The 27,894-nt window shown below is 46.1% G+C and overlaps 1 protein-coding gene across 2 annotated transcripts in view; it reads right to left on the reverse strand.

The window, feature by feature from the left end:
* Positions 1 to 27,894, reverse strand: part of LRP1 (LDL receptor related protein 1) — a 1,298,976-nt gene that overhangs the window by 1,118,606 nt on the left and 152,476 nt on the right. For both annotated transcript variants that reach the window (XM_085654639.1, XM_085654638.1), the window contains exon 3: positions 1,365 to 1,502. In XM_085654639.1, the coding sequence (XP_085510765.1) occupies positions 1,365 to 1,502 (138 nt within the window). The remainder of the gene's footprint in view (positions 1 to 1,364; positions 1,503 to 27,894) is intronic.

Raw genomic sequence — 27,894 nt, forward strand, 5'->3', positions numbered from 1 at the left:
TGGGCCGGCCCATTAATGTACGCATATTGAGCGGGGGCAGGGGGCCTGAGCAGAAGTGGCCTCACTTGTTTTCAGGTGCATTTCACCACTGTAAACTAATCAGTGCATTTTTTAAAATCGAGGTAAAGTTAAGAAAACATGCCTCTGTCAGAGACCACCCCCCCCCCCTTTTTTAAAAAAAATAAAACTTCGCTGAAGCAGTGTTTTGGAAAGACAATATGCGACAAAGGTGGGCCACTTTTGTTTTTTTGCGAGCCCGGGCCGATTTTTAATCCCAATCCAAACCTGGAGAGGTGTGGTCATTTCTTGTATCCATTCCCTTAACTCAGAACAGAGCTTGCATGTTCACAGGTAAGGAGGCAGTGAGCTGTCACAGAGGTCAAGAGAACCAAGTCTGAGTGATGTTAGCTTTGAAGATGCTCTCTCCTTGCACGGAGAACATATCAAGCAACACTCATATGGACCAGTACCTAAGATAAGAGCAGTACTGGTGTCCTCTCTGCGCTCAGGATGGCGAGGGAAAGGACACATTCAGTCCCTCAACAGATCACAATGAGATGGCTTGTTCAAGCCAGACCAGAGGACATCACAGGGCTAGGTAAGGTTGAGCAGTACATTGAAGTAAAGACTTCTTCTGGTGGCCAAAACCCTGGAGCAGAGACTAGAGGACAATAGAGTCATGGCAGAGATCTTCCGGGTGTACCATAAAACTCACTGAACTCAACTGTTAATACAGCATCTCCCTGATGCACTATTATTTCCTGTGTAGATAAACCTCCATATTTTGTTCTACCTACAGTGGAGGGTCAGAGAATAATTTCATTGGGGCTTTCAGAGTGTTTTTCCGCTATGACTCAAGAACTACCATCCACACTACTTTGGATAGGGATTAAAAAACACATGTCCCCCTCAAATAGGAATTGGGCTTTTAGGAAGGGGAATGAAGGAATGGATGAGTGAATAAGGAGACGTGGAACAACAGGAGAATGTGTGGGTCTGATTGGAAGAGACAAGACTAGGAACATTAGCTGGCATTTGCACTACATTTCTAAGGGCCAGCACCACATGCTAAAGGCAATCACAGCACACTGTGAGAGAGGTAAGTGCAACATTGCAGTATGATTCACACCAGGGTAGGCGGTTAGACAGGTAGTTGTTGATGGCAGAGGGGATTTGGGGGGAGGGTACATCAGTACTGACAGTAACTCGGCTACAGTAATTCCAAGAAACTGGTAAATTGTTGTCCCACAACGCTACATTCCACATGGGAGGAAGCCAGGATTTCGATACCCCAGGACCTGAATCAGGCTTCTGGTATAACCAGTACAAGCAATGGTCCACCCGCTTCCATGACACTCGCTTACCGCGGCAGTGTGGGCCTTCATCAGAGCCATCGGAGCAGTCGTTGTGACCATTGCACAGCTTGTCCATGTAGAGGCAGGCGTCTGTGCTGAGGCAGCTCCTCTCGTTCGGCTGACAATTGTTCACCTTGGTCTGTGGACCTGAAAGAAAACGGTTATACATTTTCAGATAAATGTCTTGAGTTTTCTAGATGCGCATGTTCACGTGGAGAAAAATATGGATTATTGTGCTACGCCCATATATTATATGGTCCACTAAGTCACCTCTGCAGTTGTTTGTGCAGAGGGGTTAATGCTATAAAACACTGTTTAGTTAGAACAGCATTTCTGCAACAAAGCAGGGTAACAAACTCATCTTCCCTCAACGGCAACGTGCACCCGTAACCTACGTAACAGTGACACCATCTGATTAGGTTCCAAGATTCAGCAATCCCTTACTTTCACGAGCCAGCATGGCAACTGACAACCACTTTCACTGGGATTCCAATGTCTTGCACTATACCCATTCTGCACACAACTCAGAGCCCTAGTACCTACCTGCCTTGCTTCAAACCCACTGCTTCTCCCAACACAACCCCACCCCCCCCAAAAATGTACAGACCATCCCACACCTGCAGCTAACCCCATATCGACTTCCACCTGTTGCGGGCTAGCCTTTAACTCACTCCGCCAATACTTCAACGATGACAAACCAGGCATCCTAATTAACCATGCTGCTGCAGATTGCCAATCATTAAAAAGATTGCTCACTCATGTTGGTCTATTTATTACCTCAGTTCAATACAACCATTTCCCCTGCATGCTCATCCTCCTAAAAGCACTCGAGGGCCTATCACAGTGTACTTCTGACATCCAACAATGCTTTGTTTGCAAAAGCATCATCATTAAATTCCTGATGGAGTGGTGCAATTTTTAAATTACTTTTGATTGGACTACTTTATTATAGAGAACCAAAATATTCTTGTCAACCGTAATATTTCAATTGGGGTGGTTGCTGCAACCAATGAATTTCTGTTTATAGAGGACAAAGTTTGAAGTCTGCAGTTGTGTAATGATCGTTGAAGTATAAAAATCAATTCAGTCTTTACAGAGTTGATTTAACGGTAGTGGAGCATTTACTTAGATTCAGAGTCCCAAAGAAATTATCCACAAATTATCCACAAAAAATAATTCAGCAAGGTGTCATTTGTGTAGATCTCTCAAGGCTTGGTTTACCAGAGAGGCAAGCCTCAAAACATGGTCAATGAGAGTCTCGAGGAGCGACTCTCATTGACCTTGGCTTGATTTGTGTCGGTCTAGGGCACTAGGCCAAGTCACAGAAGTAGGGTAGCATTTTTATAGGGACAAGAGGGGGACACTGGGTGGTAGGAATATTTTGGATTCCTGCTGATTCTGGAAGTTTAAGTCACAGAAATGCAAGAAAAATGTGCAATTTTAGGCACAGTTTGAGGTTTGCAGGGCATTGTGGGCAAGAAAATATTGTGGTATCCACCTGAGGTATCCTATCTTGGACAGCCCAAGGTGTTAAGTTTTCAGAAATGCCTGGATTTATAAGGTATCCCCAGGTGGCAGATGACCCGAGCCCAAACAGTACATCCATTCAGCATAGAAGTAGGATGATATTGGAACTCATCCAAAAATCATCCAAAATCAAATTTTCCCTTCTTGACAAAAAGATAGGGATGCTTAAGGGTATGCCCTGACGTGGGTCCCTTCCTCGCTGTCCCACTGGATTCAAACTAGCCTGGCTGATGGGGGGTGCTACCCCAAAACTAGTCCCAGGATGCTGGTTTCTGGTTCAGGGAGGACCTGGCTTGGCAGTTCGGGCTTGACTGTTCGCATGAGGAGCAAACTAAAGACTGATTTGCATATGGCTGGGTCCACACTGAGGTGGCATGGTGAGCAAAAGAAAGATGGATTTAACCAAGATCGCTTGACTGGGAGTGAATGTTTGATTTGTTCAGCAATCCGTCCATCATTTGGCCCCGAGCACAAATGCAGTTAAAGTGAAATGAGCCTAACGGCTCGTTTCATTTTCTCTGAAATTACGTCAGCGCACTATGCTTGCAGATCATCATTTCAGAGGGGAAAAAAACAGCCTCTGGTGCTAGGGAAATTCTTCTCCAGCTCCAGAGGCTGAATTCTACAAAAGCAAATCTCTCTTGTGCCCGCACCAGAAGGATTTCTAGCCTCCGGTGCCAGGACGTGCTGGAGTCTCTCAGCAAAGCTCTAGCATGTCCATAGCATGCAAGTAGAAGAAGTGGGAAGATAAAAGTATTAATTAGCTAATAACTTTGGCACTATGTGACTAGGGCTGACACCTTTTTTACTGGCCACAACTTAAAAACACAGGCAACATGGATAAAAACCGGCCATGGTTGGAAGGATTCGTTTTTTAAATTTTTTTATAGGTGTTGCAATTTTTATGCCAGTCTGTGTGACGGGAGCAATACAGTTTTCATTTGCCAATTGACACCATTTGATTAATCGGCATGAAATGTATCAGGCAGTTCGGAAGTAACACGCTGAGTAGTTATTTAAGGTTTCAGTCAGACCCATTGAGGTGCAAGCAAAGATTAAATGGGGAGGCAAAGACAAAGGGTTGGTTACAACACTATTAATTAGCTAATGATTTTGGCTCTGTTAGATAAATCAGCAAGAAATTTGGCAGAGGCTCATTGTGGGTTGCCTACTCTTGGTATTATCATTTTTATGCAGCTCAGCCTCGGAAATCCCATTTGAAGGGAGAGTCGAAACGGCGCTCACTTGCTAATAAATTTAGCACGTTTGATGAATCTACACAAAGATTGAAAAAGGTTTAGTACGGTTATCTTTGTGTCGGTGTGATAAGTTTTAATCCGATCCATCAAGGTTGGGAAGGCAAACGGGGGTCAATATAAAGTTTAATTCGCTGGTAAAATTAACACGGATAAATCTGCATGAAATCGGTCAGGCGGTTGGCAAGTTAAACCTAGTAGGGGGACACGTCAAGTTTCATCTACCTCCAACAAAGCAAGACTTCTACCGTCACATACAACCACACACCCTTCGTTTCAAACATCCACAAACCAACTATCCCATCTCATAACAACCAGCATAAATCTCACAACGGTCACACATGTACGGCCTTTTACTCCCATTCACACACTACCACACATCCAAAACTAAATAACTCATGAAAATGTTCCTTTAAAAAAATTACATTCACAAAAAACATAACAGATTAAAGTAATGGTTCATGTGATGCATTCACTTTTCCCTTTACATGTCAATAAAACCTAATAAACGCAGTAACAAAATCACAATTAAAGCAATTTTATGGTTCGATTGAAAACCCTTAATAACCCTGAAATTCACCATTTATGACACACAACTGACACCCCCTACCATAAACTGCCTATGGACCTACACATGACATTACTAATGGCACCTCAAATGTCATAATTGATGAAATCGCGAATTACAGGTTACATTATCACATTGCTACCCCTGGGGGATTCCCAGCACTTGGAGGACAGGGATAACAGATTAGTAAAGAGAGTTAAAACAGCCAAGTCTTCAGCTTCATGCAGTAGGTGGATAAAGACGAACAGCATCTCAGAGACTCTGGGGGGAGTTCCATAGCCTCGAGCCCAGAGAAGAGAAAGAACGGCCACCTATCCAGGTGCATTTAATTCTAGGTACTGTGAAAAGCAATCGATTAGGAGGTAGGAAGCCATACATTTTTGCTGGTGCCCTTGTGCTGATTTTGTGCAGAAAGCAGAGTGCTTTAAAATGTACTATTCGCTTATTCACTGGGAACCAGGGCCGATGGCGAAGAAGGCCGGAGGCAGAGGAGTGTTTGGAGAGGCGAAACAAGAGTCTGGCAGCAGAGTTCTAAGCCACCTGAAGACGCCAAACACGAGATGTTGCCGTTATCTATCCTTCATAATATCAAGGCTTGGATAACAGTTCTTTGAGCAGAAAAAGTAAGTATACACAGGATCTTTTTTAAGCCATTTCATGGTAGTGAAGAATGCGGCTGCTACTTTGGCCATCTGAGGCTTCATAGATAGAGTGGTGTCAAGCCGGAAGCCAAGGTTCTTCACCTTGCTGGTCCGTTCAGGAGGCACTCCCAGCTTAGTGGACAACTGTTGAGGCCCCCAGAGCTGGGGATTCTTACCAAGTACTATAACCTCTGTCTTGTCACCATTCAATTTCAGTGAGTTAGTGCTAATCCAGGTCGAGACAAGACCAAGGCAGGAACTGTGCTCCCTCGAGTTGACTTCCCACCCGGCTGTCAGAGAAGATGATCCAGGTGTCATCAGCATATGAAAACAGGGCAAGCCCACATCTAAGCACCAGGTCAGCCCGTGGGCGGATGTAGATGTTAAATAGCATGAGGCAGACGGCGGATCCCTGCAGGACCACCCCAATGTAAGTGAAGGTGGGATAGACAATACATTTGACAAGAAGACCGGAAAATTGCGGTCCGTCAGAAAGGAGGAAAGCCATGCAAGCGCCGCACCTTGGAAGACCAGTTGGAACAGTCTTTCAACAAAAATGACATAGGACACAGTATCAAAGGCCACACTGAGATTTAATAGCATCAGCGTGGCATGCCGCCCGTATCCAGCTGCCTTTGATGTTCCGTGGCCCCTAGATGGGCAGATTCGGTACTGTGCCCAGCTCTGAGGCCTGATTGGGAGGGTTGGAGGGCATCCTGGGTCGAGTGGCAGTTCCTCCGCTAAGACGGAGGAGCATCGCCCCACTGCTTTTAAGAAGTGTTTAACTAAAGGAATAATAAAATGGTATTAACTAAATGTTATAATTTTATTTGTTCCTGCTGCTTTGCGGCCTGGGCTGCTCTGCCCACAAGGCAGGACAAGGGAGAAGTTGTTTGCCCACTCCAAGTGCGCAAGAATGTTTGGCCGGCCCTTTCAGGCTGGCCACACCGTAATGCGCATTTAAAAAAATTTCCACGCAGGCTGCATTACGGTCTGGTTGGGGAACATGCCCAGGCCCCCAGTTCGAACCACGGCGCTCAGACCAATCACAATGCTGCATTGCAGCATTGTGATTGGTCAGGGGAGCCTGGGTGCTTCCTGGGAGCTTCTTGTTCCAGCCAGAGTCTGACGCGGAGGAGAGACGCAGCGATAAGGTAAACTAAAAAAAACAACATTTTTACATCCCCTCACCCCCACCCTGATCCGTGCCGGCCGTCACTGCCTGGGTCTCCACAAACGAGGTCAGCTGGGCATTTACATGTTTTTCTAAAACTGGAAAAAGGAGGGATCCGGGTCAGTGGGTTAAAAATACTTTATCATTCCCAAGTAGATTGCAATTATTGGTGGGAATTATAAGTAAGGTTAACAACTAGTGGGAAACTTAAGAAATATTGAAATATACTCATTGTGCCAGAGCACCTAAATCAGGCCCATCTCCGCCATTGATATAGACGGCGGAGGGGGGCCCGATTTAGGTGCTCTGGCTTGATGTCTCTTTTGATGAATATGTGACTACAAAGGACATCGTCTGGCTTTCTGACCAGGAAGCCGGTTACCCCTAAAGTCTAGGGCCAACACATTTTTTGATCCTTTGGTAGGACTCGCCTTAGTATATTTCATTTTTCTTTTTTAACTTTCCTTTTTTCCTCACTGAATTCTAGGCATAGTGGCCCTTAGGAGGTAATTAAGGGATTCCTGGCCCTGAAGAATTCCCCAGACCCATTTGGGCTTATAATGTGGGGAAACACATATCGGCTTAGCTATTAGAGATGGTAGAGCCATCGTCCTCAATAACTGTCCCACTCGTTTCTAACCTTACCTATAGGTGCAGATGATGAAGCATGACACAATTTTGAGCATGAGGCTTCCTCTTCCATAAGGATGACTTTCCCTTCCCTCTGCACTCCCACAGGAATCCTGAGACTGTTCCACTTGGACCCTCGTATTTTTGGTTTAGGGTAGTAATACTGAACCTTGTATTCTCCCTTTAGTAGCCTTATCCATTAGTGTTCGTTGCGTCTTCAAGGAGGACAAACGGCGGCCTACCTCCTCCTCTCCTTTATGTGTTAAGAGTGCAAATGTAATGGTCATTTCAATTGAAGATGTGTTGTCAATAATTGCAGTAAGCTACCATACCATGCATACTCCAGGTTACCACACTCTACTCTTTACCACTGTACACCACTCCACCCACGCTACGCACTCCTCCCCACACTACTCTAGTATGCACCACTGCACTCTACACCACTCAGCGTCACTCCATTCTATGCCACTGCACTCTACTCTACACCACTGCATGCCAGTGTACTCTATGCCAATCCCCTCTAAACCACTTTGAATCTACTCTGCACCACTGCACTCTACTCTGAAACAATCTATTCTGCACCACTGCAATCTATGCTGCTGGACTAAGCACCAATCCACTCTACACCACTGCACTGTGTGCCAGTGCACTCTGCACAACTTTACTCACTCTACGCCACTGCACTCTGCCCCACACTACTTTATGCCACAGTACACCACTAAACTCTATGCTATTCTAATATACTCTGGACCACAGCACTATACGACACTCAACTATATACCATTGCATTCTAAACCACTTCACTCTGCTCTCTTTTACAATCTACTCTATGCAACAGCCGTCTATGCTACTCTATTCTGTTCTGCACCACTCCGCTCTGGGCTACTGCACTGCTCTAGGAAAAAAGGAAACCACTCAAAGGAGGAACAAATTGCCACATGCCAATAACTTATGTAGAGACGGACATATCTCGCTACAATTTAAATGCTTCAACCAAACACCGGCATGGATTAAGAATTCCAAAAATACATTTGATCATACTATTAATACATTTACAATTTATTGGATCATGGGAATATCATATCAAAAATGTAATATATAATATAACAGTAAGTGTGCCGACAACATATATATATATTTTTTTACCCCTTAATATTCTCTCTTTCACCCCACAACATTCATGCTCAGTCATGCAAACCTTAGCCAACAAACTCACTCATCCCACATCTATACTTGTAACACTTAAGGTAAAAGTATATGTACATCAATATGGACACCAGGAATAAGGACAGAAATTACACATATGGCTGTAAACAAATTCATATAAAGGAAAATATTTCCATCAGTCCATAAAGTCAGACCAGATGCCTCATGTATACTCTGTCTCGAGGCCGTTAGCATGGATGGAATAGCGCGGTTTTATGTATTTGTTTAAGTATTAATGAGGCATCTCTTCATGCTTGAGTCCTTAGGAAAGTCACAAATGTTCCTGTTGCACCATAAACCAGTACAGACGCGCATTTCGGTAAGGACCGATTGTGGGCCAAAACCTTGCTGAGGGCACAATAGTGTCTTTCGATTATGTATAAACAGGGGTAAGGAGACTACCAATGGAGGCACACTAAATAGCGTATCTTGGGTAGGCTCGTCTCCTCAAGTTAAGATTTTAGAAGAGCCGAAGGCTTGATACCGGAAATCCTTAAAAAACGTTAAGGCCCACCAGAATCCTCCACACTTGTTTAGATCCAGAACAATACAATAAACTAGGAACGACTAGAGCCAATAGGTCGATTCCAGCACATCTGGATATTCTTCGGTCTGGCGTAAGATAGGAAAGGGAGCTCTGAGCGTCTATGATTGCATATCCATTTCCTCAACTCCGCGGCCCAATCTGGATGCTATGGGAACACCGGAGGTCAAGACTTCCACCCGCATCACTCTACTCTACACTGCTTTACTCTATGCCACTGTGCTCTACCCTGCACCACCATACTCTCCCATGTACCACTCCACTCTGAAACAATCTACTCTACGTCATGGTATTCTACTCCTCTGCAGTCTACACTATGCCACTGTACTCTAAACCACTACATTCTACGCCAATGCACTCTACATTTTACTCAACACCAATGCACCCTATGCCAATGCACCTACGCCAACTACTTTGCACTGCACTTTACGCCACTATACTCTACAACATTCGACTATGCTGCTGCATTCTACGTCACTGCTCTCTGCACCACTCTACAACCCTGTACTCTACAACCCTGCACTCAACCTTGCACCACTCCACTCTATGACACTTCACTCTACGCCATTTTTATCCACTCTGTGCTACTCCACGCCATTGGATTCTATCCCACTGCAATCTGCTCTGCACCGCTCTACTCTATGCCACTGAACTCTGCACCACCGTACTTTACGCCACTTCACTCTAAGCCACTATACTTCACTCCACTCTATGATGCTCTACTCCATTGAACTCTGCTCCACTGACACTCTACTACACTTTTTGCCCTCCACTTTACAGTACTCTACTCCAATTTATGCCATTCTACGACACTACTCCGCAACTCCCTCTATGCCACTAAATGTCACTTTACTCCACTCTTTTCTATGACACACTACTCCACTCTAAGTTCTTCACAACACCCTCTATACCACTCCACTCTGCTCAACATCACTTCACAACACTATGCCAACTCCACTCTATGACAATCTACTCATCTCAGACACTGTACTCCACTCTACGACACTCAACTCTATGACCTTCCACTTTAGGACACCACTCCCTCCACGATACTCCACAGCCCTCTACGCTACTCCAGGACACTACACTCCTCTCCTCTTTACGCCACTCAACTCTACGCCACTAAGTCACTCTAACACTCCCACTACAACACTCCACTCCACACCACTCTGCTTTATCCCACTAGCGTTTTGCCATGCTGAACAGTAGTCACTCTGGTATACAACATGGCTAAAACGTATTGGCAAAGCCAATAGCTGTTGCATAGGCGAGACCCATTTGGCTTTGCAAATGCTTGTTGACATTGTGCTTTTAAGCAAAGTTTAACACAACGGGCGAAGCAGTAACGAAGAAGCGAGCTTTGGGTGGGGAGGCAATGTGAGACCTGCCGGGAAGGGCATGAGCAACATAAAGACCAAAAGTATTGGAGTACGGGAAGCAGCCTAAAGTGGAACGCAAGAACACACATGCATTCCCATGGAGTGCTGGAAAAGTTGGTTCTCTGAATGCAAGCGTAATGTAGTACAGAAGAATGTCCTAGGAGTGGGACAATCAAAGAACAGGGAGCAAAGCCATCAAATAAGAAGCAAGGAAATTAAATACACAAAATAAAGCTATCCAATCAAAGGCACTGGGCTCACCAAACGCTCACTATATGTATATCTTTTAAAGCATTTCGAGACAATGCATCTTCAACAACTGTAGATGAGACTTAAAAAAAGTAATGAGACCAGACTGTGGGTTACAAACTGCCAATCCCCAGTCAGATAAACGTCAAGTCTGGCAGAGGCGGACCCAGAGAGATAAGAGGGGGGAAGCTGTCGGGCAGAGCAGGGTGATAAGGCAGCCACACCTCATGAGTGCTGAAAGGAAGGTTTTGTTTCTTCGGCCAACAAAAGTCTCTGTGATGAATAGGAAAATAAATGTATCATACAGCAGAAAGGATTTATCTTCCGAGAGCAATAGCAAAACGAATGTGTGTCGATAACAAGGTTTTGTGGGGGTTGTTTGTCCATAACTGAAATTCTGAATATTCATGGACACTAAACAAAAGCGGATCAGTGAGGAAATAATTGGGGATGCATAAAATTACAAGCACTTCCAAACAACTTGTATAGTACTTTCAAAAACGGATTTCAAGCGATTCGCTTTTCTAGGGCGCACAGTGAAAGACCATCGTGTTACAACTATAGAACTCCAGCTCAAAGCAAGGAAGCATAATAAAAATAGCCCATTCTGTTTTTCAAAAGCCACAATTTAACCAATAAACATTCCACCAGCAAGCATTAAAGGCCGACTGTTTGTACCACACCGCTGTGCCCTGTCAAACTATTTCTGCCACACTGCTGGCCACAACTTCTACATCAAAACATAATACTACTAAGGATTATGCCAAACCCAGACCACAATAAAAAAAAAGTGTTTCCACCAGCTCAGATTAAGTGACAGCTTTTCCACCAGATGCCGACAAAGGAGCACAAGTGCTCCACAAGGTCATGTGACATCCATCCAGTGTACCAAATAAATACAACCACTCCGTTCCTCGAGGCTGCCAGTGCTCATTCACCAAATCACACGATCTCTCCTGCACCACATACTCCTCTCACAGCACACAACTTCCACCAGATCACATCAACATGTGACACTTATCCCACCAGGTCACACTACTCATCCACACAACAAGGTCTCACCCATGCCACAAGCCTTGCATAGTGCACAGACCATCACTCACTACCACATTGCTTCCAGTAGCAACAGCACACCACTCCCCACCATTGGGTCATACCAGCAGCATCATGTCGAATTCCAGGCTTCACAACCTCCCCCTCAAGAACACTCCACCCAGCCCAGTTGTTCTATTGTAGAGGTTACCAGCATCCGTGGAGAACGGGTAGGTTTTCCCGCACACAAAGGAAGAGCGCGAACTGCCTCTGCCTGCCACGGGACTGCTGAGGAGGTCCATCTTTTATTTAGGGAGGGCTGAGAACAGGGCACACGCATAACTACGTGTTCCCACGATAGTATCTGTTTATTGTAACCTATAAAGAAGGACACATGGGAATATAGGGCGTCTTTCCCCCATTCCCATATCTACTCTCTCTCACTGGTCCTGATGAAGCGCTCTAGGATCCACTAGGGACCAATATAGCGCGAAACATGTCGACCCTGTCTTACACTTAACACTTTAGATACTCACCAGCGGGATCTTATTTGCTTAGTTTTCCCTCTCATTTTAGCATTATTTTGCGTCTTCATCCCCGTGACATTTTGTATCCCGATTCAGAGGACCTTCCAATAAACTGTTTGGGACCCTTGGGTCATTTTACCTTCACTCACCACCACTTCCCGACCCACACACCCTCATGCACAAATGTGGCAACTCCTAGAAGATCTCCGCCAGAGAGCCCCTTAAAAAGGGCCCGAAAGGGACTGCAGCGCCACCCCCACAAGGAGCACTTGCCCAATGATGATGCTATAAACTCGCAAGGGTGTGTGAGGGCACAAGTTACATACAGGAGTACTCTTTCTCTCCTCTCTGCACACTCAAATCTACCTGGAGACAACGCACATTGCTCATAGCCGACTTGGCTGGTGCATACCTTCCCCTTTCGTTTTTTAGGAACTGATACCGCTTACATTGTTGATGTTCTATTGTAGTACACACCAAGTCATATTGCTTCTACTAGACAACACTTCAGGTCACCACCTGCTCCATCACAGCAGCACACCACAAAACCACAACACATTGCTTCTAGTACAACACAAAGCTAGGCCGCACCTCCTTTTATTATATCAATTTCCTTCATGAGAGCACACCAAGTCAACACTTTCTCCCATGACCCATCTCATCTCCTCCATTATTCGTAAATTTCTGCATGTGTGTATATAGTACGACCAGAGAATTCGGACATGACCCTTTTCCTATTGCACCTCAGTGGGATCTACATGAAAACACGCTATCAATTTAAATATTTGGAAATGTTTTCCAAATTGCCCAGCAGAAAAAACAGCAACAATGAGACTTACTAAATTATTTACTAACATGATTTCGACAAAAGTAGGTGCACTTGCCCAATTGGTCTGATGGGTAACAAATTTATGAAGAGCAATAATGAAAAATACAGATGTATTAACATTTTCGGCCATGGAAAATAAGCCATGCCACTTTTTGTAGCTTTCCAATGCGAAATTAAAGTGACGACAAAGATGAGAACTCACAGGACCACTATTTGAACTATATGAATAGTCTAACTGTATAGCTAAAGTGAGACCTACAGAAAGAAGTAATGAGAAAGTAGTCTACAGGGTAGCCTGACTCTGCCTGACACTACCTTCCGTACTGGGATGGAAGGCCTGGCGCCCTTTCCACTTCTGTTTATGCTCTTGAGGTTCCTTTGCTCTACTCCTGCACTCATCAGTGTGTGCTATGCACAGCTCCAGTAGTATCCTGCCACGCGCTATAAAAATCACTCGATATCTGGAGGGCAGCTGTGCACACATCATGCACAGACATGTGCACACCACGTGTGCCCTAGAGCACCAACAAAATTTAGATTGTGGACAGTATTTCAGACTTTATTATCATGGCCGACATGTGATGAAGTAGGGATTGGTTAAGACTGCAAGGAAACCTCTCCAGCCACGTCCTCACACCACAAACCACTGGCCAGCTGCTGTGCAGATATCAGGCACACACAAAGCAAACTAGCACTGTTTTTCATGTTTTTTTATGGAGCCAGAGGAAGCCAGTTACCGTGTTGGTCTAATCTGATACAGACTTCTTCCCGCATATTCCTTCTCTTAGAATTATCATCAGGATTCAGACTGGATTTGGAAATATTTTTTTCGGGAGCAGTACCCCTGCGTGCCTGTAGGTGCTGTTGTTCAGCTCCAAGTGGCACAGTCTGTGTTGTCCTCACCGGAAGTGGCATGTGCCGTGCCTATATAGGCATCACCCCAGCACGCTGATGTAAATTATTTTCTTTACATACCACTCAATGCAGATCTGGAGTGAGCTACCCCCAGTCATTTTTTTGCTGACCTTTTTTTCCGATTTTTGTCCTAGTGTTTTTTCGGGATTTACCTCCTGATGTGGGAGGGATGTCCACAAGTTAGACTGGCTTCAAGACCTACAGCTTTCGTCACAGGCAAATGTGGGTGACAGACCGGCACCTTGTTTGCCTCTGGTATTTTGAGCGCGACCACAACGCAAAGACCTAAGTCAATTGTTGCACCATACACCCAAAGCCTTGAGAGAGCGTTCCCTCAACCTCCTACCCACTCAAAGTGTGATGCCCTCGAATAAGAGGAAGGTCCCAGGATCGGTCACAGAGCAATCGATCTTCGCAGTGGTCATCCAGTAAGTCCCACAAGAAAAGAAGAGTAAGTCGTCGAAGAGGTCTTCGGCTTCGCCCCGTCCATCAAAGTCATCCGACAAGGGAGCACCGTCACTTGAGGTCTGGCTCCATGGTTGAGCTTGTGCTGGGGCCATCTCCGAGCCTCCCTGAGTTTCCGGTGGCCAGTGACCCCCACCTCCAGCTCCAAGAAATGAATGAGGCTAAGCACCTCATATTTGGGAGGGCTGTCCCCGCTGGAGCTTCTTTGAGCCATGAGGGTTCGGGAAGCACCCCTACTGGTTTCCAGCTGGGCCCCTTGGATCCAGGGATGGATCCAGCCGGCACCATCCCCATTCTCATCCCCGATACGGAGCATGAGTTGCGTCGCCCGACGCTGACTCCAGCACCAACTGAAGCCATACCTTCCAGACCAAAGCCGGAGCCCTATTCCTTTGGGCTAGGACTTGGGTAGATTAGGAGTGGGTGCTGGACCCTCAAAAATACCAGGCCCTAGATCCAAACATGGACTGGTGTGAGGAATTAGGGGGCGCCAGTGGTCTGGACACCTCCCCAGATACTGGCATGGTCTCTCTTCCTACAATTGTTATAGAGAAGGGAGCCTCCTTTGCTATGGCGGTGAGAAGGATGGAACTTGGTCCTGGACCTTAGCCTGCCCTCAGTGCACAAGACTAGTATCTAGACAAGTGCTTCAGCCAAGAGTTACACCCTAAGAAGCGCTTCTCCCATTTAATGAAGTCCTTACAGGCATCCTGCTTGAGGCCTGGTTCCAGCCCTGCACAGGGGCTCCTGCGAACAGGACAACTGCCCGCTATGGCCCAGCTCAGGAGGACCCCGGTTTCCTCATCCAACACCCTATTTCGGAGAGCTGGAAACAACAAGTCTCTGTTTACAGTATAAATCCTGGTACATTCCCTACCACCCCAACTGGATAGGCAATCCAAGAGGCTGGACACCTTAAGCAAGAAAAGGTTTTTCCTCTGCCAAGCCTGGCACTGGGGTCCGTGAGCAGGGTGTGACTTTTGGGCCGTTACACCCATGCACTTTGGGATTTGTTTGCACAGGTGCTACCCATGGTCCCATAGGAGGCCCGGGCCATACTCTCCCAAGCTATGGCAGACGGGAGAGATGCAGCGAAGTTCACAAAACGATGTGGGCTTGAAACGACTTACACACTAAGAAGAAAAATGTCTTAGTCTGTAGCCTTATCACACCATGCCTGGCTGAGGAAGACTGGATTTTCAGGGGATGTCCAAGCTTCACTTATGGACATGCCCTTAGATGGCTCCCGTCTCTTCAGAGACAAGGCGGACTCAGCATTGGAGAGTGTGAAGGATAGCTGAGATACAGCCAGGTCCTTGGGCGTTTCCATGGCCTCATGCACACCCCAGTCCACCTTTCGCTCCTTTTGAGGCCACGGAAGGGACTTCCAGACACGTCTTTACCTACCCAGCCACCATGGCACACAAGCTTCCCAGCCTCTGCGTGGCCAAGGACACGGTACTCCCAGACCCTGTGTGTCGGGCAGCCAGAAGTCGGGCCAGTCCCCCCCCCTTCAACCCCCCCCTTCCACCCCCCAAGATGCCACGGCCTCCAAACCTCTTAAGGTCACCCTCCAACCATCATGGGCCACCAGGGGGAGGCAGGATGCGCCATTACCTGCATCACTAAAGGCCGATGACATCAGACCACTGGGTATACCTAAATGTCCGAAGGAGTCCTTCTTGACTACCCCTCCACCCATGCCACTCACTTGTGACAGGCTTACGGAGGACCATCTCTCTATTATCTGCCAGAAAGTGGTGGCTCTCTTGGCCAAGGAAGCCACAGAGTGTGTTCTAATGCTAGAAGTGGGTTGTGGTGTTTTTTTCCGCTACTTTCTGGTGCCCAAAAAAGACATAGGCCTTCGTCCTTTCCTGGACATGCTCCCTCTCAATTTCTTCCTGAAAAAGAGAACATTCAAAATGCTCGCGCACGCTCAAGTTCCATCTACTTTCGACCCGGAAAACTAGTAGCGTTAGACTTGCAGGATGCGTACTTCGACATTCTTGTCTTGCCTACCCACAGGCGTTACCTGCGGATCACAGTTGGCAACAAGCACTTTCTATTGGCTGTCCTCCCTTTTGGCCTTACCAGCGCCCCTCACGTGCTCACCAAGGTGATGGTAGTGGTTACAACTTTTCTGCGGACATCATGGCTACCAGTCTTTCCCTATCTCAACGACGGGCTGTAGAAGGTGCGTTCACCCGAGGAAGTCATCTCCCATCTCAAGACTATGGCAGTACTCCTGCACTCGCTGGGGTTCACCATCAACGTCCCGAAGTAACACCAGACTACCTCACAGATACTCCGTTTCATTGGAGCTTTTCTGGACAAAGTGCAGTTTCTGGTTTATCCTCCCGAACGGCGAGATCAGAATATTCAGGCTATGATACGGAGGTTTCAGCCTCCGTCCTGAGTATCGGTGAGACTGACTCTGAGCACCTCTAGGCGACGTGGACTCCTGCATCTCGCTTGTCACACATGCCCGCTGGTATATGCAGGCTCCGCAGTGGGACCTAAAGTTCCAGTGAGCACAGCATCAGGGGAATCTATCTGGCATGGTCCCGATCTCGAAGAAAACTGCAAATTATCTTCAATGGTGGTTAACAAACCGTGATTGGGGAGTGGAAGAACCCTCTCACTTCCCCAAACAGATCTGATAATAGTGACAGACGAGTCATTTTAGGATGGGAAGCCATCAGGGTGAGGTGGAGATCAGAGGGCTCTGGTATCCGGCAGAATCCTGAATCCACATCAACCTAATGGAGCTCCTAGCGATACGGCTGGCACTGAAAGCCTTTCTACCCTACATCAAGGGAAGGCTAGTGCAGGTGTTTATTGACAACACCATTGAGATGTGAAACTGCAGCAACTAGGACGGGGTGGGGTCGTGGACCCTTTGTCAAGAAGCCCCGTCTCTAGACATGGCTGGGACATCAGGGTATATTCGTGTTAGTTCAACACCTGGCGTGCTCTCTGAATGCATTTGCGGACAAACTCAGCCGAAAACGCCTAGTGGATCACAAATGGTGTCTCCATCCAGAGATGGAGCAAGGTCTCTTTCAGCAGTGGGGTGAGCCTTGGTTAGATTTGTTTGCCACTGCCGAGAACGCACAATATCAGCACTTCTGTGCCTGCAGTTTCAAAGGCGGCTCTCGCTCAGGGATGCTTTTCATCTAGAGTGGAGCTCAGGACTTTCATATGCCTTTCTGCCCATGCCACTCCTGCCCAGACATCTCAAGAAGATCAGAAACAACCAGGCCCAAGTCATCCTTGTGGCTCCGGACTGGGTTTGGAGAGTTTGGTATCCCGAGCTGTTGAGCATGGCCATCTGTCCTCTGATCAGGCTGCCTCTTTGGGAGGATCTCCTGTTGCAGCAGTATGGGCGGGTTCTCCGCCTGAACCTATTAATGATCGCCTTCATGCATGGAGAATGAGCGGTGACAATTGACAGCTTTCAAACTTCCACTCGAAGTCTGCAATGTTAGCCAGGGGTCCCTCCAACAAGATGGCATATGCCTACCGATAGGGCAAGTTTGTGGCAGGGTGTGTAGAAAAGCAAGCTGGCCCCCTTTCTGCTTCCCTTTCTCAGGTACTTCTATTTATTCTTTCCCTTACCCAGCAGGGCTGTGGGCATGTTAAAAGGCTATCTTGCTTCCATCTCAGCTTTTCTGCTGTTGCCAGATCAGCCATCCCTGTTCAAATCCCCTGTTGTGAATATGTCTAACATATCTTTCCACCTTCACGCCTCAGTGGGACCGCAATCTAGTTCTCACCTTTCTGATGTGCACTCCTTTTGAGCCACTACACACTACCCTCTCAGGCTCCTTACCATCAAGACGACTTCCTAGTGGCAATAACATCTGCCCGCAGGGTCAGTGGGCTCCAGGCTTTGTCATCTAGGCCTCAGTACCTAAATATTTTCCCAGACAAGCTTGTTCTTCGCACTAGAGCTTCCTTCCTGACGAAAGTTGTCACTCCCTTTCATGTAGGTCAGTCCATCACCCTGCCTACCTTTTATGCTCCACCGCATCCTTCTTAAGAAGTGGAGCGGCTTCACAATCTAGACACATAAAGAGCTTTGTCTTCCTACTTTGACCACACGAAAGACTTCCAGGTGGAGGACCAACTCTTCGTGACATATGTCAGAGTGAATAAGGGGAAGGCTGTGCAGAAGGGGCCCATCTCCAAATGGATCATGCTCTGCATTAAAATCTGCTATGCACTGGCCAAGATGAGACCTCTGAGGGGTAGCGTTCTCTTTCTATCAGAGCTAAAGTTGCGATCACTGCATTAGCACGTGGAGTCCCAGTCCTGGACATCTGCCAGGCAGCAACATGAGCTTCTCTGCACACGCTCTCTAAGCACTACTGCATTGACAGTAAGGTCCATAGGAACTGCCATTTTGCTTGTTCAGTCCTACAAGACTTTTTAGAGAGGAACGGTTTCGCAACCCACCTCCGGCAAAGTAATGCTTGGGTATCTATTCCAAGGTAAGGAATCTATCGCTAGAAGTCTCTGTCAGATGAACAAGATACTTACCTTCAGTAACTCGGTATCTGGTAGAGACTCTTTCTAGCCGCAGATGCCTTACCGACACACCTATCCTCTCGGATTTGCTAACAGATTTCTAGAGGCAGGGGTTTCCCCCACATTCAGTGCCTAATTTTCAATACCAGTGGTCTATGTTCTTTGTTTCTCTTCGTTCCTGGTGTAGTAAGTAGTAGAAAAAAAAAAGGATGTCAGGACGCTGGGGTGGCGCCTTTATGGGTACTGCGCACATCACTTTCGGTGTGGCCGACAACACGCGGAGCTGAACTACACCAGCTACCCGTGCGCAGAAGTGCTGCTCATGAAAAAAAAAAAATCCAAATCTAGTCTGACATCTGGGGATAATTCTAAGGTAAGGAATCTGCAGCTCAGTAGAGTCTCTACCGAAAGCGTTACCAAAGGTAAGTAACTTGTTCATCAAGGCTCCAAGTTGCCATTCCTCAAAACAAGCGCTATTTATTACACAGGGAGCTCAGACTCAAGTGCGCCTCCCTACGAGATCTCTGGGTCCCACGCCAGGAGGCCAGTGAAGAGAAACCAGCTATTTGCCATCAACGAGCCAAAAGAGTGTCCCCCCCCCCTCAGTGTGTCGAGTCATTTCTGCGACTGTGCTAAGGAAGCAGTAGCCTGCAAGAAGTAAAAAGAACCCCAGCAACATTGGGTAAATACATATCAGAGCAAAGCGAACTGAAAAGGGTCCATGCCAAACAGTTCAGGAAGCCTAAGTGCACTGTTATTGACCACAAGTAAATATATTTTTTTTAATTGATAGTCATCTCGGCCAAGCTATAGTTTAAGGATTCTCTCTATTCTTTGGAGATGTTTTGGAGTCTTCTGTAAGAAGATCGCTATTCTTACAGAGACCACAGAAAAACATTTAAAATAATTACAGACACTTATCTGGTTTCCTATTGCGACTCTTGGCTTAGGTTTTCTTACTTATAATGGCTCAAAAGTCAACATTCACCATTATGTTTTGTAGGTTGTGCATGAAAAGGGACGACAGCAAAGATATACTGTTTCAACTCTGCACACAAGGGTAAACATTTTTCTTTAGAGTAAGCTAAGAACCAACTGCAAACTCTTTACCACACTTCAACGATTTAGGGACATGAAAACTGTTTTTTCCTGAACAAGATCACTAGGACAGTGTGCACCTGGTCAAAAAAGCAGAGCAAGTAATAGTGAAGATATTTTGCACCTCTCCTGGCCAGCTGTTATTTACAAATACTATTACATGGCCGGGCTTTTCCTCTAAGTCTTGATGACCTTGGTCACCTCGTAACATCAAATCCTTGCTGAAAGTTCATCGCACCCTTTGGTGAGCATTTAGGTAGCCATTCGGACACAAACTCATCCACCACTTCCTACCTGAATGAATGAAGCTACTTGAGATACAGTTGTCAGGAAACAATGATAAGTGGGACAGAGTTTAGACATCATGATATTGTCCAATCCTAAGTAAATACTAATCACATCACAAGCATTTGTCCAATCTGCTTAAACAACTGCTGATGAGGGTGAATTTTGATCATGCCATCGAGTGATCCCACCTCTGAACCACAGGCACTGGGTAGCTCCGGCACTGCATATGCCACACTTTCCTGCAGCTCATGTCAACTCTGTGTCCCCTTTGTCTTCTTACACACACCAGAACTATACGTCCTCACTATACTAGTCTTTTTTCTTCTTTCTCCTATTCCTCATACCATATGCTTATTATTAAATCATTTTTCGTCATATTTTCAGACCAGAAATAAGAACGTTGTGAGCCCCCTATACATGTACTCCGAATAAGTGAAGATTGAATGGCAACTGCCACAGAACTATACTTCTGGACCGCGCCCTGATGAAGGTCGTACCACCCACTTTCATCTTCTTCTAAACTTCCAAAACTCACTTCGGCGCACTTCTGTCTACAAAATATTGTACGATAGAGAAACCTTTAGTACTGCACTGTCACTGTTAAGATTTCTTCATTTGTTTGTAGTCTAGGTCTTGATGCATATAGTGTTCAATAATGTCAATGTTTGGGATTACCTTGTCTGAATAAGTGATGTAGTTAATGTATTGTTGTTTTTGTTCTTAGTGTTATGATATGACTTATTTGTGATCTTGTTTACATGTGGAACTCAAACTGTATATGTATTTATTACTGTTGAATATAATCACAGTATATGATTTTCTACAAAATATTGAAAATTTAAAAAATGAAAAAGTTTATATTTAAAAAGTTAATAAATTATTAACAATACTGGTCTGATGCATGATAAATGTATATTATAAACGTATTGTTTACTTATTTACTTGGAGAAGACTTTGTTGATCTTTACTACTAGCACTTTTCTTTGGCTTCTTCTTTAAATACAAGTTATGTTTCAGGGACCCTCTCTATATTTGACTCTTTGTCTCCGGTCCCTGAAGCGGGAAGGAATCGCACACTGCTACCACTGAATACTGTAGTCCGTAATTGGTCTGAATGGTAGCTGTTACTTACCTGAACATGTCTTAATCTAGTGGTAATTGTGTGCGAAGCAGGGCTGGAGGGGGAAATTAGCAGGCGCTTGGCTTGGTGAATTAGATTTGCTGACAGTCGAGCTCTTGTCTAGAAGTTGCACCAGCATCGGTCGGCCACATACAAGCATCAAGAATTTACTGCACCAGGGAGCCCTGGAGCTGGTTTCCATAAAAAGATCACGAGTAACAGGAGGACTATTCAGAAACCTTGTTAGTTCTCCGCAATATGAAGATTTAGCAGTCTGAAGGCCTGACCTGTTTTAACAATGTACAGAAAATTGGTTTTGGGACCACTTTTGCTCTCGATTGGATTGCTTTGTTGTCCATCTAAGGTGTCTGCTCTTGATTCAATGACTTTCCTCCCTATTTTCCCCTTTTCCTATCTAAGGTGTACCCTAATCGATATGGGCAGTGCTTTTGTTGCCTTAACCATCCTTCAGCCAATTGGATACACATCATATTACAATGCCCCTTGATCCAGAGGTTCAGGAATGATATTTTTCACTATCTGGCAGCTGAATGCCTAATTACGTTAGATTTGAATACTCGGCTGGTAGTGTTTGGATATAACCCAGGCCTTCGTTTTTCAGATAAGGTGATCAAATTATTATATATTGCAATGGCGGTTGCCAGATCACTTTTGCTTCAGAGGTGGCGATCGGATCCTATTCCATCGAAAAATGAATGGGTCCGGAAAATGAAGCAGGTAAAAAAAAAAGCGAACGAGCCTATGCACTGCGAATTGGCGGGCTTAAGAAGTTTGAGCAGCCTATTTTGTTTAAGATCTTAAAATTTAGCCTAGATCTTAGGAGGTATTATCAGCATGTTTGACTCCTATGTATGGTGATATTAGCACCTTAAATTACTATACGACACCTCATATTTTATAGTAACATAGCTAATTTAACCTATCTAGGATGAAATAGTAATTTTTGCCATACTCGCTGATTTCTCTGTATATGCTTAAAGGTTTTTAAGGTCTAATTAATTGTTTAGTTCATGTTAATCATTGGCAGTGGATGCTGTTCCAAGATATTATGCGTTTCATTTTCCGAATACTGGCTTAAATGTATATATTCTCTTTCTTACTGATTTTAGGATTTACTGTTTTCCGGCCTTTGGTGTTATCAAATGTGTATTATTCATCATATTCAATGAAATGTATGGATGAATGTATGGATAAAAAAAAAAAAAAAAAAAAAACTTATATGGATTTCAATAAAGTAAAAATAAAAAGACTTTCCTCCCTATTCCTATGTTTGAGCCTCCCAGGAGCATTTGAATTCCGACTGGATGAGTTGCATACTTCCTTTTTTCCTCTTTATAACTCAGCACCGTCCGATGCTTTTTATTATCGACCTCCCACTCCCACATGCTTCCGGGCCCCATCCCCATTTCGTGATCTTTGCTTTCTTTTTGGTTTACAAGAGCTAGGCAGCTGCCAAGTGCTGAAAGGATCCTTTTTCACAATCCACACTATTTTTCACCGGTCTCATTTTCTGTTTTAACATGGCCATTCAGCATGCTACGCCAGTAATGTTAAAATGGCTGCACCAGTCATAACACATATGCACCCCGTCATGGCAAATGCGCACGCACACGTGTCATGTTGCATGTGCATGCTCGCATCATGACGCATGGCGAACATCTTGGTATGTTGCTTTGATAAAAAGCTCATTGAAAGATTCCAGGCCATACGCGTGCCTGAGCTCACGCATGGTGGTACAAACAAGCATTTGTAAAGCTACAACTTCAACTACTTAAAAGCAGAGACCTACTGACTTTGCCAATGCCTGATTTTCAAGAATGCAACTAATCTGGGGAGCAGTGAGGAGTTTTCTAGTGGGTAGTAAACGGTGTCTGGTCAACATCTTGTGTGGGTAGTTTTGTTTATCACTGCTGCTCCAAGGCAATAAATAGTATTGCACTCCAACTGAATAGCAAAGTTCCTCTCGATAGACACTTGACTCTCCAAGGGTAACAAAGCTGAGCAGCCAAGGCTTACTTCTAGGAGATGCAGGGGGTTAGAAACTCAGACACTGGACCACACAGTAAAGAACACTCAAACTCCATATCCAGTCAGTGCTAAAGCTTCAAAGAAAAATAGGATTTTCATTAATAGGCAAAAAGGACAAGGTAGTTAAACTAAGACTCAGACAACACAAGGAGATAGCACCTTTCAGAGTCAACATGGGATCCCAAACATAGTTATTAGGTTAGGCTCCCAAATAAAATTGAGTACGGTGGCCAAAGTTATTGCATAGTGAGGTGTATGGTGACTCTCGAGTTCTCAGGGCTCAGCAAGTTCGCGTTTTACAGCAATACTAGTCGAGGGGACAGAGGTACCGAACAGAAATATAAAACTACAGCACGTTTACTATGGTATGCTTGGCTCTCAAGTGTAGGTGTCTCTGGAGACACTCTTGCGTTTCGGCAGAGGTATGTGCTGTGGTTGTTGGTGACAGGAGGACCACATGCTGATGGAAAATTATCCGTGGAAGACATGAAGCGGATACTGGCTTGCCCACGACTCAAACACTCTCTTCCCCATCAAGGGTATGGCTCGTCATTGAAGAACAAATCACTTATTGGGGAAAGCCCTATGTTTTATAATTTCCTGTGCTTTCTGCATGAAATTCTATGGATGGTTGCTAGAGGGGCTGCCAAGGAAGCCTGCTGCTTGATAGCCGGATTTAGAAAGTGTCTTAGAGTACACAGTAAAGTCCTGGATTACAAAGTGCCAGGCACTGTCTTCACAAAGTGTGCAGGTCAGCTTCTGGGGACAACATCGACCACGTTTTGGCCGCTCTTAAAGCCAATTATTTAAAGTGCCCTGGGAGCCAGAAGCTGTGCATGGCAGCTTGTGATCTATTTGAATGCGAAGGATGAGAATAAAAAATAAAAAACTCAAAACAAGGACAAAGTGTGCAGTTACCATCAAATGACCAGCGAAAACTGGAACCTGCGAACTGAGGTACAGGGAGCACGAAGGTGCATAACTACACCCCATCCAACTACTAAACAGGCTCCAGATCATACAGAATGCAGGAGCAAGGCTCATACTAGGCTTCCAGTGGACATCTGGGCAACACATTTGGAGTGGTCTCGGCCCCTTCTTGGGTCCGATCCGCTGGTAGCCGATGTGTACCTTAGCACCTGGTTGACCAATTCGCTCGATGCCATTCTACCTAAGAAAAGATTACTTACCAGGGGTAGAAGAGTGGGATCCGCCCCCTGGTATTCACCAGAGCTGAGAACACTCAGGAAGGGCTGCAAGAGGATGGAGCGGACTTGGAGGAAGGACTGGAGTAAAAACAGCTGGACAGAATATCGGGTGGCTCTCGGTACCTATAAATCTGCCATCAAGGCAGCGAAGGCTGTGTTTTTCGAGGAGAGAATAGGTCTCTCTTCCAACTCTTCGAAGGAATCCTTCAGGGTTATCAGAGAACTCCTGCAAACTCCTGAACCCCTGGTTACTCACGACAACCCACGTGAGAAATGTTCCGAACTTGCTTCTTTCTTCAAGACCAAAGTTGAAAACATCTTGGCATCCCTTCCTCAGCTAGCCCAGGAGACACACTCGGGTGGCAGCCCAGGGCTTTGCCCTGGGCCGCGGGCAGTGGAGCTGGATTCCTTTGGTCTAGTTACGGTGGAGGAAGCTCTCGGAGTTCTGGCGACTGTGAAGAGTGGGTCACCGAGAGACCCTGTACCGATGAAATACCTGAAGCAGGTCGCCTCTATCATCGGCGGCTCTGTGACTGACCTTATAAATCGTTCTTTCTCCAAAGGAGTGGTGCCCCCCAGTTGGAAGGGAGCGGTTGTCAAGGCCCTTTTGAAGAAGCCTAGCCCGGACCCCGCCGACCTTGCTAATTTTAGGCCTATCTCTTTGCTCCCCGGCATTAGCAAGGTGGCGGAGAAACTCGTGAACAGGCGTCTATCGGGTTTTTTGGAATCCAATTCCCTCCTGGGTGATTCCCAAACGGGTTTTCGCCCTGGTCAGGGGACGGACACTGCCCTGCTCGCAGTCGTGGAGAATGCCAGGAGCATTTTGGATTCAGGGGGATCGGTGGCAGTGATCCTCCTTGACCTTAGTGCGGCATTTGACACCGTAGACCACCAGGTGTTACTCCAACGGCTGGTGGGGGTGGGGGTCTCCGGGATGGCACTGAAATGGTTCGCGTCATTTTTGGAGGGCCGGACGTTTGAGGTTTGGGAAGGCCCGGAGAAATCAACATCTGTCCCTCTCCAGTGTGGTGTGCCACAGGGCTCATCGTTGAGCCCTACATTGTTTAACATCTATATGGCCCCACTGGAGAGTGTGGTGCTGCCACTGGGTATCAAGATCATCAGCTACGCCGATGATACCCAGTTGGTGGTAGGGCTCCCCCAGTCGGCTAACCAACCCGACCGGCTGCACACCTGCTTATCTCAGAACTTTACGTGGATGTGCAGCTCAGCACTCAAACTTAACGGTTCGAAAACCGAATTGATGATGCTGGGGAATTCCCCTCCCTCCCTCTCACCGAGCAGCTGGCCCAGCTGCCTGGGAGTGGCACCCACCCCCAAACAGGAGATTAAGAGCTTGGGGGTGTGGCTGGAGCAGTACCTCTCTTTTAGGACACACGCTAAAATAACAGCAGGCGTGTGCTTTGGTCTGCTCCGGGCTGCCCAGAAGATCTTACCTCTTCTCCTGATGGCTTCGAGGAGGCTGCTAATCCAGGGACTCATCATCTCACGGTTGGATTTCAGCAACGCGCTGTTTCTGGGGGCCCCAGAAACAACCCTAAACAAACTGCAGCAAGTACAAAATGCTGCTGCTAGGCTCCTGATGGATCTTCCCAGGCGTCAATCTGCCCGCCCGACGCTTAAGGCGCTTCACTGGCTTCCTATCAGAGAGAGGGTGAATTTTAAAGCACTCTGCATGGCCCACAAAATCCTGCAGGGTAAAGGGCCACCCATCCTACGGGAGATGGTTCAACCCTACAAGGCCCCTCGTACATTGCGCTCGGATCACCAACATCTGCTGCAAGTCGCGAGAGTGAGGAAGGCCAGGACAGGCGGCAGAAGATTTTCCATAAACGTTGCAACTCTGTGGAACTCCCTTCCATTATTTCTTCGCTCTGAAACAAGTACTTTACGTTTCCGAAAACTTTTAAAGACCTACCTGTTCCCTGCTTAATGCCGCTGTCTTGTGTTATGGTGCCTTTTTCTTCTGGAAGAGCGCGGGGATGCCCAAGGGTAACCAGGCGCGATACAAAACTCAGTAATAATAATAATAATAATAATACTCTACCTTCCGAGAACAACCCACATAACACCCCACCTCAAAGCACTGCACTGGCTCCCAGTTAACAAACAGTGCCAGTTCAAACTTCTCACCCACACCTACAAAGACCTCCAGAACACTGGCATAGCTTGCCTCAACTACAGAGTAAACTTCTACCAACCCACCAGACAACTACTATCCTCGTCCCTCTACTTTGCCGACACTCCTCGCATCCTCAGAAGCAAAAGGGGCAGACGTGCCTTCTCCCAAGTGGCCGCAAAACACTGGAACAACCTCCCTTTTCGAATTTGAACAGCCCCAAGCCTTCAGGAGTTCAGGAAAAAGCTGAAAACTTGGCTATTCAACAGATATCACTGAGCAATGGCACCCCTTCAGCACCTGGATACCCTCATGGGCGATAAGTAGCACTCTATAAATTCTCCTTGATTGATTGATAAGGAAACCTCTTTAGTACAAGAGAGTGTAAAGCACATGTGAGCTACAAAATATGTACATCTCTGACCCTATGAACAGGAGACAGCAAAAAAATAGAGCAATGTGGACAAGTTGTAGGAGGCTATTAGACAAACAGTCCATCACCACAATAAGGGTAGCAAAGAAGTGGTGAGCAAAAGGCAACATATATCGGACAATAGAACCAACTGCAGGAATAGTAAGTGGAACTCTCATTTTGCGGTCCATGGCAGCAAGAATAATGGTGTCACCTATGTGCAGTAAGTAGTTAGTGGTTCTGCTGGAAGGTGCTAGTGGGAGAGTAGACTCTTAGGTCCAGCAGCGCGTCATGCCGGTGGAGTGGTACAAAGGGACAGAATTACTGAAACCTAGATGGGGCACACGGAGTTTGAGGATGGTGAGACAGGTAATACCATGGGGTGAATACCTTGACTTTTAAACTTACCTTAGTACCTACCACACATAGTGAATACCTTGGGAGTAAAGAGGGCAACTAAAGATAATAATGGCTTGTGTGAAGTAAGGGGATGTGAATCAATCTGAAAGGCAGGGTTAGCAATTTGGACAAAGCCTGGTGTTCGATGGCGTGACCTGAGGAGGGTTGAAGATTTAATGGATGGAGGTGTGGAGGATGTTGTAGAGGGTCTCAGAGGAGCAGAGTTAGAGACCCTGGAGGAGGATGTAGCAACAGGCAAGCTTGCAGATATTGAGGTTAGGAGAGGTGTAAAAGGCTTCAACCGATGTTGACGGAGTTGTAGGAGGGATTACGACAGAATTACGCATGCAATA

This window comes from Triturus cristatus, chromosome 4_1 (assembly GCF_964204655.1).
Source record: "Triturus cristatus chromosome 4_1, aTriCri1.1, whole genome shotgun sequence".
NCBI classification, from domain to species: Eukaryota; Metazoa; Chordata; class Amphibia; order Caudata; family Salamandridae; genus Triturus; species Triturus cristatus.